This window comes from Dendropsophus ebraccatus, chromosome 4, assembly GCF_027789765.1.
Source record: "Dendropsophus ebraccatus isolate aDenEbr1 chromosome 4, aDenEbr1.pat, whole genome shotgun sequence".
NCBI lineage: Eukaryota > Metazoa > Chordata > Amphibia > Anura > Hylidae > Dendropsophus > Dendropsophus ebraccatus.
In genome coordinates, this window is record NC_091457.1 from 66272608 (window position 1) to 66284653 (window position 12046).

At 49.3% G+C, this 12046-nt stretch overlaps 1 protein-coding gene across 1 annotated transcript in view; it reads right to left on the bottom strand.

Annotated features, from left to right (window-relative positions):
* Positions 1-12046, bottom strand: part of CETP (cholesteryl ester transfer protein) — a 36905-nt gene that overhangs the window by 4624 nt on the left and 20235 nt on the right. Inside the window, exons 12-14 of the mRNA XM_069965981.1 lie at positions 7347-7414; positions 628-670; positions 95-164 (exon numbers count right to left, since the gene is read on the bottom strand). Coding sequence (XP_069822082.1) covers positions 95-164; positions 628-670; positions 7347-7414 — 181 coding nt within the window. The remainder of the gene's footprint in view (positions 1-94; positions 165-627; positions 671-7346; positions 7415-12046) is intronic.

Here is a 12046-nt window from a genome sequence, read left to right on the forward strand (position 1 = left end):
CTCTGGCTGTCCAGACATGATGGGAGTTGTAGTTTTGCAACAGCTGGAGCGCCGCCTGCAGCTACCCCTGCAGTAATTCTTACTCCAGACTCACGTTTCGATATGGCTGGAATCCCAGATTCGGACACCACGGTTTGGAGAAAATGACTCATCTGTTCTTCATTCTGTAGATGAAATATACAAAGTGTATAAGTTTTGCATATGACTATATATTACTAAATGTAACCCTATATTACTAAATGTAACCGTATTCTAAGCAAAAGCTAAAAAAAGAAAACCTCATGGCAGCTGGAACTAGAACTGCAGTATCTTTAACATTCAGATAGTGACAGATGTCAGCACTGTGGAGGTCCACTGGGGTCATGGTCAGCTGTGACCTCTCTTACTGTGTAGGTATCAGCTTTGCAAACTGCTATGGTAAAACAATTATGTTGACTCTATAATTAATCACTTGGGAAATTCTTAGTCTTTCTGTGGAGTTTCCCTCTAATTTATTATGACAATGTAGTCTACATTGCTGTCTGAAGATAGATGGCTTTGATTGGAGAATTCTGTTCTCAGAAAACATCAGTAAATAACTTGGTACTTTTTGACATTAAATTTAACAGTTTTACTGGATATACTCACCAGAGAAGCTGACAGGGAGCTCTTGACATTCCTAATATGAACCCTGATACCAAGAGAAAAGTTATTAGAACTTGCATTAAACCTTCAGTTATTTTAATATATTATTCTAAGTAGGGCCGTGTGCACACTATGTATAACACTGGCTGTTCTGTGACCTGGCCGGATCTTCATTTCTGCTGAATTCGGATCCGGATGCATCAGCGTGCACCCGCATCCGAATTCACCGCTGCACACAATGGAGCATGTGGCCGGAGCCGCCTGCTCCATTGTGTGAACTGACAGGTTCTCTGCGGCCGTTGTGTCAGTTTTTTGTGCGGCTGGATGGAATTCAGGCTGGAGCGTATACTATGTGCAAATTGCACATTGCAAATTGCAACAACGGACATGATTTATACAAACTATACGTTGTGAACATGGCCTGAATAAAATACTGAACTGACCATTTACACATTAAGGCCTAAGGACCCAGGGCATTAGGAAATGCACCATATGAATCAGAGATCTCTGTTTCTTATACATCCTTCCAATCTCTTATTTTCCTGCCCTCACTATGGTGATCTCCATGCATATTTTACAGATTAACTGACAGATTTCTGAAGCCAAAGCCAGAAATGGATTTCAAAAGAGGAGAAATCTCAGTCTTTCCTTTATGACCTGTTACCTGTTTATGGTCTGTTTCTTGCTTTGGCTTCAAATCTTTGGCAGATAATCTGTCAGATAATCTTTCGTGTAAATGGACCCTTAAAGGACCCTATTAGCGGCTTATCATGTTCTTTATTATCGGCTGTCTATTTAAGATGGCCATATTCCCCCGATATGATCCCATAGTGGGAATATAGCCATAATCTGTACAATTTTAAAAAAAACAGACAATTTAAAGTGACACTGTCACCCCCTATTTGCATTTTGACTACTCTCCACAGGTGTAAAGGGTAAATGTTACAGCTTTCATTACTTATTTTATATCACACCTCATGGTGCTTGTTCTGGTAAAAAGTAGTTTTTATCACCTGTGGATTGGTATATGTTGGCCTGGCCTCGCATCCTATGTGCCACATCGCTCCGCCCATAGCGCCACTTAGCCCCGCCCCCTCAGCAGCCATTGGAAGGGCAAGCCTAAAGCTCTAGGCCCCACCCCCTAGATTGTCCCACACCAATGGCTGCTGAGGGGGCGGGGCCTATGCTGTGATTACGTCATGGATGGGGCAGGGCTAAGTTATGCTATGGGCGGAGCGATGTGGCACATAGGACGCGAGGTCCCGCCCACATATACCAATCCACAAGTGATAAAAACGACTTTTTACCAGAGCAAGCACCATGAGGTGTGATATAAAATAAGTAATGAAAGCTGAAACATTTACCATTTACACCTGTGGAGAGCAGTCATAGTGCAAATAGTGGGTGACAGTGTCACTTTAAGAAAAATAAACTGACATCATTTAGAGAGAGAAAAAAATAATGTGGTTGCAGTATGAACACCCTCTTATTATTGGAATATACCATGGAACACAGTCAAAATGATCATTAAGAAGTGGCTAAAATTTAGCAGTGACATTACCAAGAACTGGACAGCCCTCAAATACTGATGAAAACATAAGAAGAAAATTGGTCTGGCAGGCTACCAAGAGGCCTGCAATAATATAACCCTTTAATGCAAAATTATCTCTTTTACGTCATTGTACTGATAAAAGGGCTATAGAGAGGGCTCTGGACTTGATCCAGCTCCATACACGGTGACTCCCCACTCTGCTGGCTATTTACCCATTAAGATGACAAAACTGACAGTAGTAATTCAAATGGCCTACAACATTACATTGGTGGTGTAGTGGTTTGGATCAGCGACGAGACTGTGGAGAGCCCTCAGAAACACAGTGCTCAGTATGAGCACAGTGCCCATGAGTTTTAAGTGACAGGGTACAGATTATTTCAGCTCCCTGTTACAGTACACAATAGTACATGCAGGGGTGATTCTAGCCTCTCTGCTGCCCGAGGCGAACTATAGGATGACGCCCCCCCCCCCCCCGGTCAATCCGCCCACATTATAATCCACTACTGCCCCCCCCCCAACTGCTGTCCCCAATAAACATAATGTTTGGTCCCTTGCTGCACAGAGGATGTCAGGAGAGGAGGGGGCTGATCTTATAGGGGAGGTCACAGCAGCACAGAGGAGGTCAGGAGAGGAGGGTGCTAATCCTATAGGAGAGGTCCCAGCAGCACAGAGGATGTTAGGAGAGGAGGGTGCTAATCCTATAGGAGAGGTCCCAGCAGCACAGAGGATGTCAGGAGAGGAGGGTGCTAATCCTAGAGGAGAAGTCCCAGCAGCACAGAGGATGTCAGGAGAGGAGGGTGCTGATCTTTTAGGAGATGGTCCCCCTCTTCCCCCCCTTATAGATGGTCCCCTCTCCCTTATAGATGGTCCCCCTCTCCCCCCCCCCTTATAGATGGTCCCCCTCTCCCCTCCCTTATAGATGGTCCCCTCTCCCTTATAGATGGTCCCCCTCTCCCCCCCCCTTATAGATGGTCTCCCCCTCCCCCTCCCTTATAGATGGACCCCCTCTCCCCCTCCCTTATAGATGGTCCCCCTCTCCCCCCTCCCTTATAGATGGTCCCCCTCTCCCCCCTCCCTTATAGATGGTCCCCCTCTCCCCCTCCCTTATAGATGGTCCCCCTCTCCCCCTCCCTTAAAGATGGTCCCCCTCTCCCCCTCCCTTATAGATGGTCCCCCTCTTTCCCCTCCCTTATAGATGGTCCCCCTCTCGCCTCTCCCCCCCCCTTATAGATGGTCCCCCTCTCCCCCTCCCTTATAGATGGTCCCCCTCTTCCCCCCCTCCCTTATAGATGGTCCCCCTCTCCCCCCCCCCCTTATAGATGGTCCCCCTCTTCCCTCTCCCTTATATATGGTCCCCCCCCTGCACAGCAGATAAAACAAAAACAAAAAACAGCACACAACTCACCTGCCATCCGTTCCCCCGTCGAGCCTCTCTGGTCTGGTCCCGGCTGATGTGCGGCTGCCTGGGGTGTCCCGTCCTGTCCCCGGCAGCGTGCGCATCAGAGAGCTCCCCGTGCGCCTGTGGCTGTGACTTCCAGTGCACAGGGAGCTCTCTGATGCGCGCGCTGCCGGAGACAGGATGGGACACCCCGGGCAGCCGCACATCAGCCGGGGGACTAAAGGCTGCATTCCCACGTTCCGTGGAATGCCGGTACCGGAGACCCCCGAGCCCGGACAGCATCTGTAATTAGATGCTGGGAGCGGGGGAGACTGTATTCATAAGCGCCGCGCTGTAGTAACAGCACCGCGTGGCTGATTCATTACACCGCGGCGCTTATGAATACAGTCTCCCCCGCTCCCAGCATCTAATTACAGATGCTGTCCGGGCGCGGGGGTCTCCGGTACATGGTACAATCAGTGGCGGATTATAATGTGGGCGGCCGCCCGAACAGCCCATATTATAATCTGCCACTGAATGCCGCCCCTAGGGGCGTAGCTAATGTCTCTTGGGCCCTGGTGCAAGAGGTCAACTTGGGCCCCCCCTTTCTCGATGCTATTGGTATATATATATATATCTCAAGACTGATATTACCAATAATACCAGTATACAGGAAATATTATCACCGCCATACTGTTACTAAACAAATCCTGTTTACTGAGACCAATATTGCCAATATTACCAGTACACAAGGAGAAATATTACCGCCACACCACAACCATCACCACCATATTGTTACTGACCAAATCCAGTATACTAAATCCAATAAAACACAGTACCAGATAACAAGTAACAAATAATACCACCTCATAGTGACTAACACCACCGCTGCTACTGAATATAATCCTCTGTACATAGACCAATATCACTTCATACAGTCATATAGAGGTGGACGCACTGTACACAGGATCTATACACCATATACATTACAGTGCAGTTATATCAAGTGACTCACAGGGGACGTCTTCTCTGATCGGAGTTCTTCCCTTTTCATCTTCTCCATCTGTTGTGGGCGATTTTGAGAACTTCTCTGGGCCACGAATCCACAGAATCTGCCAGACAGACATATTAGGCTCCTCACACTGACACCATCATCTCTCTAAAAACTGCACATCTGTACTGTCCCCTTTACACCCTCATTTAGTAGGTAGCCCTGACACTATGTGACCCCCCTTAAAGTACATGCCCCCCTCTGTGCATGCCCTATTGTATACACCCCCCCATGTAGTCCACCTTATAGATGGCCCCCAATGTTTCCCCCTTATAGATGGCCCCGTGTTGTCCCTCTTATAGATGCCCCCCATGTTATCCCCCATATAGATGGCCCCCCATTTTATCCCCCTTACAGATGCCCCCCATGTTGTCCCCTCCTCCTGCCCCTTTATCACCATACTACTGACCCTTTCATCCTCCTGCCCCTCCATCATCATACTACAAACACCTCCATCATAATACTACCACCCCCTTCATCCTCCTGCCCTTTCATCATCATACCACTACACCCTTCATCATCCTCTTGTTCCTTAATCATCATACCACTACACCCTCATCATCATACCACTACACCCCATCATCCTCTTGTTCCATCATCATCATCATCATACCACTACACCCCCATCATCCTCTTGTTCCATCATCATACCACTACACCCCCCATCATCCTCTTGTTCCATCATCATACCACTACACCCCCCATCATCCTCTTGTTCCATCATCATACCACTACACCCCCCATCATCCTCTTGTTCCATCATCATACCACTACACCCCCCATCATCCTCTTGTTCCTTCATCACCATACCACTACACCCCCATCATCCTCTTGTTCCATCATACCACTACACCCCCATCATCCTCTTGTTCCATCATCATACCACTACACCCCCATCATCCTCTTGTTCCATCATCATCATCATACCACTACACCCCCCATCATCCTCTTGTTCCATCATCATCATACCACTACACCCCCATCATCCTCTTGTTCCACCACCATACCACTATACCCCCATCATCCTCTTGTTTCTTCATCATACCACTACACCCCCATCAATCTCTTGTTCCATCATACCACTACACCCCCATCATCCTCTTGTTCCATCATCATACCACTACACCCCCCATCATCCTCTTGTTCCACCACCATACCACTATACCCCCCATCATCCTCTTGTTCCTTCATCATACCACTACACCCCCATCAATCTCTTGTTCCATCATACCACTACACCCCCATCATCCTCTTGTTCCATCATCATACCACTACACCCCCATCATCCTCTTGTTCCATCATCATCATCATACCACTACACCCCCCATCATCCTCTTGTTCCATCATACCACTACACCCCCCATCATCCTCTTGTTCCATCATCATCCTCTTGTTCCATCATACCACTACACCCCCATCATCCTCTTGTTCCACCACCATACCACTACACCCCCCATCATCCTCTTGTTCCACCACCATACCACTACATCACCCATCATCCTCTTGTTCCACCACCATACCACTACACCACCCATCATCCTCTTGTTCCACCACCATACCACTACACCCCCCATCATCCTCTTGTTCCACCACCATACCACTACACCCCCCATCATCCTCTTGTTCCATCATCATACCACTACACCCCCATCATCCTCTTGTTCCATCATCATACCACTACACCCCCCATCATCCTCTTGTTCCATCATACCACTACACCCCCCATCATCCTCTTGTTCCATCATCATCCTCTTGTTCCATCATACCACTACACCCCCCATCATCCTCTTGTTCCATCATCATCATCATACCACTACACCCCCATCATCCTCTTGTTCCATCATCATCATCATACCACTACACCCCCCATCATCCTCTTGTTCCATCATCATCATCATACCACTACACCCCCATCATCCTCTTGTTCCATCATCATACCACTACACCCCCCATCATCCTCTTGTTCCATCATCATACCACTACACCCCTCATCCTCTTGTTCCATCATCATACCACTACACCCCCATCATCCTCTTGTTCCATCATCATACCACTACACCCCCCATCATGCCCTTTAAAACAAAAAAATCTTTACTCACCTGAATGGTTCCTCTAGTCTTCTTGTCAGGCGCGCTGGCGGGCTTACCGCGGCTGGGGGCGGGGCTTCCAGCGGAGGGGGCGGAGCTTCGCGGGACCTGTTTTTTTGCCGTCAAGATGCTCCCTGCCCCGCAAGTCAGCCGGGGGCCGTCCCAGCCTCCTCTTGTGATCGCAGGCAAAACATTGCTTGCGGTCACAAGAAGGAGTGGGAGGGGAGAAGTACAGTGGCAGTACAGTAGCGGCCCGGTCGCGGCGGCGCTGCGACCGTGGTAGCTACGCCACTGAATGCCGCCCCCATGATAACAGCTGGTGGCGCCGCCTGAGGCAGACGACTCAGGTCGCCTCATCATTGCGGCGCCACTGAGTACATGCCATCAAACACAGCATGTGAATTAACAGGCTGAAGGCTCTGAAGTCTATTCATTTTAATGGAATGGTTGTGAAGAGGTTAAACAAAGTAAAAGAATTAAAATAAGAAACTATTGAGGGTGGTAAAGGGCCTATGACCCCTTTTGTTCGGGTGCCCTGACAATTTTCAGTCCACCCCTGTAGGCATATGTCTTACAATTCTCTTGGCATCAAGTAATAAGAATTTTTGGATTAACAGGTTTGAAATGTGGTTACATGGGTTGATTTAAACTCACACAGGATCAGATGGATGCAGCATGAGATTTTTGTCTGCATATGAGGCCTGGACGGCAGTAACTGTTTCCTAAAGTAAGAGAAAGACATGAATCCACTGATTTATTGTCATGTAACTACCACATATCCTTATAACACTAATGTGCTATGCAACTATATAACATTAAGGGGTAGGGGATTTGATGGTGAAGATTTGATGCTGTGTTCATTCACTTATGGTGCGTTTACACAGGCAGATTTATCTGACAGATAGCCAGGAATGGATCTGAAAAAAAGGAGAAAGCTTAGTCTTTCCTTCATGACCCATTCCCTGTTTATGGTCTGTTCCTGGCTTTGGCTTCAAAAATCTGTCAGATAAATCTGCCTGTGTAAACGCACCATTAGTCAAATCTGATCCGCAGCAGAAAATCCCTTGCGATACGGTTCGTGTGAAGCTACCCTTAGGTTTTAATAATCCAGGAAGATTCTCAATACTCGCTCAGGTGATACAAACAATCTACATGCATTTTGTGTTACATATTTGATATGGTTGAAAAAAAATCAATCCATCAGGTGCAACCTATAACCCTACTGCATTGATTTAGTAGAAGGCAAAAAACAGAAAAAAAAGGGAAAAATTTGCAGCAACCCTATGCCTCTGCCTCTGTTTACACTGCGGGTTGCACACTGCATGTGGCTAAAGTATAGACAAAAGTGCTGTTGCACTTTTTGTATTTTAGAAGGCAAAAAACCCTTAAGGGGCAGGCTAGTATTATAGAATCTGCTTTACATGGAACCGTTTACTTTCAAGTGCTCCCCCAATTTGACTAGGAGAAAGGAATTGTGTTCAGCATGTTACTTGTGTATCATCAGGCCCGGACTGGTAATCTGGCAAACCGGGCAAATGCCCGCTGGGCTGGCCGGATTACCAGTCCGTGGGCCGCCCGGGTTGCACAATAAAAAAAAAAAAATCACCGATGCGGCCCGCTCCTCCCACCGCGCAGCCCGCTCCTCTCCTTCCGGCCCGCTCCTTCCACCGCAGCCCGTCCCGTCCTGGCCCGCTCGTTCCACTGCAGCCCGCCCCTGCTCCTGGCGTGCTCATCCAATCAACTCGGAGCAGGAGCGTGGGGCCGCTGCAGCTGGCTGTGGCGCATGCGTTGTACATGCACAACAGCCAGTCGCAGCGGCCCCACGCTCCTGTTCCACATTGATTGGTTGAGCACGCCAGGAGCAGGGGCGGGCTGCGGTGAAAGGAGCGGGCCGCACGGAAAAAAGCGTGCTGAGGTGGAAGGAGCAGGCCACGGAGGGGTGAGGTGGCAGAAGCGCCGATTCGGACAGGCGGGGGGAGGCGGTGGCAGGGGCGGGATTGTCAGGTGGAGGAGTGGAGAGGGGAGGGGGGGATTTGTCAGGTGGGAGAGTGTGAGTGTGTGGGGGGGGGATTTGTCAGGTGGGAGAGTGAGTGTGTGGGGGGGGGGATTTGTCAGGTGGCATAGTGTGAGTGTGTGTGGGGGGGTTGTCAGGTGGCATAGTGTGAGTGTGTGTGGGGGGGGTTGTCAGGTGGGATAGTGTGAGTGTGTGGGGGGGGGTTGTCAGGTGGGATAGTGTGAGTGTGTGTGGGGGGGATTTGTCAGATGGGATAGTGTGAGTGTGTGTGGGGGGGATTTGTCAGGTGGCATAGTGTGAGTGGGAGATTTGTCAAGTGGGGTAGTGTGAGCGTATGTGGGGGATTTGTCAGGTGGGGTAGTGTGAGTGTGTGTGGGGGGGATTTGTCAGGTGGGATAGTGTGAGTGTGTGTGGGGGGGATTTGTCAGGTGGCATAGTGTGAATGTGAGTGTGTGGGGGGGATTTGTCAGGTGGGATAGTGTGAGTATGTGTGGGGGGATTCGTCAGGTGGGATAGTGTGAGTGTGTGTGTGGGGATTTGTCAGGTGGGATAGTGTGAGTGGGAGATTTGTCAAGTGGGGTAGTGTGAGCGTATGTGGGGGATTTGTCAGGTGGGGTAGTGTGAGTGGGGGATTTGTCAGGTGGGGTAGAGCGAGCGTATGTGGGGGATTTGTCAGGTGGGGTAGTGTGAGTGGGGGATTTGTCAGGTGGGGTAGTGTGAGCGTGTGTGGGATTTGTCAGGTGGGGTAGTGTGAGCGTGAGTGGGGGATTTGTCAGGTGGGGTAGTGTGAGCGTGTGTGGGGGATTTGTCAGGTGGGGTAGTGTGTGAGTGTGTGTGGAGTGTCAGGTGGGGTAGTGAGTGTGGGGTGGATTTGTCAGGTGGGCTAATGTGTGAGTGTGTGTGTGTGGGGGTCAGGTAGGGTAGTGTGTGAGTGTGTGAGTCTTAATTAGTGTGCCCCTGTCAGCGGCCGCCCCTCCGAAACATCATGCTCAGACTGACGATAGTGCCGCCCACCCACAGCCCACGGGACCGCAAGTTTATTGGGAGGATACGGCCTGCGAGGAGATCAGAAGAGAGAAGGACCCGCTGTATTTCAGAATAAGGTGAGTATAATGTTTTTGTTTGTATTTGGCAATGCGGGGGGGGGGGGGGGGGGGGGAATGGGGGCTGTATTATGAAGCAGAGCACAGGGGGAATTACTGTGGGGGTGCAGCACGGGGGGATTACTATGGGGGTGCAGAACAGGGGGAGTACTATGGGGACAGCACAGGGGGATAACTACTATGGGACAGAGCACGGGGGGGATTATTACTATGGGGACAGCACAGGGGGGATTATTACTATTGGGGCACTGCACAGGTGGCCTTATTATTATATGGGAGCACAGCAGGGGATTCTATATACAGGGGGCAACCCACATACCTACTAACTTTACTGTAGAGATGAGCGAACCGGCTGAGGTTCGGGTTTGTAAGAACCTGAATTATCGGTTTCTGATTCCCGCTGTCTGGCCGCTCCGTGGAGAGGGTGGATACAGCCAGAGGACTGTCTGGAAAACTGGGATACAGCCTATGGCTATGGCTGTATCCCAGTTTTCCAGGCGGTCCTCAGGCTGTATCCATCCTCTCCACGGAGCGGCCAGACAGCGGGAATCAGAAACCGATAATTCAGGTTCATACAAAGCCAAACCTCAGCCGGTTCGCTCATCTCTACTTTACTGCACATGACACAAAAAAGTGGAAGTTGTTGTAAGTGCGGAACCTAAGATGTTTGTCTGGCAGGTTCAGAAGAGATGAATTGTAGCTGCAAGAAATCATCATGGAGGTCTGGGCTGGATGGAGAGGAAAAGGGAAAGTGACACCTCAGAACAAAGAAGACGTCACCTGTGAGTCACTGAATGACTTTTTTGCCTCAATTTGAAAAAGGTTGAATAACACTGCTCCATGTCATAATACACACACTGCTTTTATCAAGATTCGCCCTGTAGTCAAAATTACCTAGGGGGGGGGGGGGGTTAAGGTGGGGTAGTGTGTGTGTGTGTGGGGGGGGGGGGGGGGGTCAGGTGGGGTAAGTAGTGTGTAGGACTAGGACTACAAAGCCATTAGCAAAACCATGCAGCACCAGAAGTCACACTGATGCCTGATAGAGAAAAGACACGCGCTGCCGGGAGAGGAGCTGCAGGAACGGGTCACAGGAGAGTTGTTGTTTGTTTGTTTTTTTCTCTGGTGGGGGCACTGTGGGGGGGACACTAGTAATTGGAGCATAGAGGGGCTTTAATCAAATATATGGGGCACAGATCGGACTTGAAGTGAAAAATATGGGGCATAGAAGAAGGATGTAAATATACACGTGGTGTAAACTGCCCACAGCAACCAATCACAGCTCCTCTTATATTTTACCAGAGCTGGAAGCTGAGCTGTGATTGGTTGCTGTGGGCAGTTTACACCAGGTGTATATTTACACCCTTTCATAAATCTTCCCCTAAGCGTTTACTGTGCAAGAAAGAGGCAGATCAGCTAGGACAGGTGTGTGTGAGAGCCGGTGATGCAGCACATCGCACTCACATTGTCACACAGTGTGGCTCCTGGCAGTGTCACTCTGGTTGTGTCCCCTCTGTGTTACCTGGAGGAGGTGCACACTATAGAGAATGGAGAAGTACAGAGGTGGTGCACACTATAGAGAATGGAGGAGTACGGAGGTGGTGCACACTATGGAGAATGGAGGAGTACGGAGGAGGTGCACACTATAGAGAATGGAGGAGTACGGAGGTGGTGCACACTATAGAGAATGGAGGAGTACGGAGGTGGTGCACACTATAGAGAATGGAGGAGTACGGAGGTGGTACACACTATAGAGAATGGAGGAGTACGGAGGTGGTACACACTATAGAGAATGGAGGAGTACGGAGGAGGTGCACACTATAGAGAATGGAGGAGTACGGAGGTGGTGCACACTATAGAGAATGGAGGAGTACGGAGGTGGTGCACACTATAGAGAATGGTGGAGTATGGAGGGGGTGCACTCGAGAGATTGGAGGTTGAGGGGATTGAGCTGTGTGGGGAGAGGCAGTCTTGGATCTGTGTTTCCTTTGGAGTTTGCAGTATAAGTTAATGTGGCCTGGGGTCTGAAGTTACATGTTGGGGTATGCATTTTAGGCCTGTGTCATACATTTTTTTGGGGTCCAGGTTATGAATTTATTTCAGCGTCTGTGAATTCCATTTAGTCAGCAGTCTGAGATAATTTATTTAGGCGTCGGATAGGGGAACAGCACAATGACAGGAGTGGGGAAAGATCCTCTGTAATGGCTGTATACTCTCAGCATCTATGTACATCTGCTATG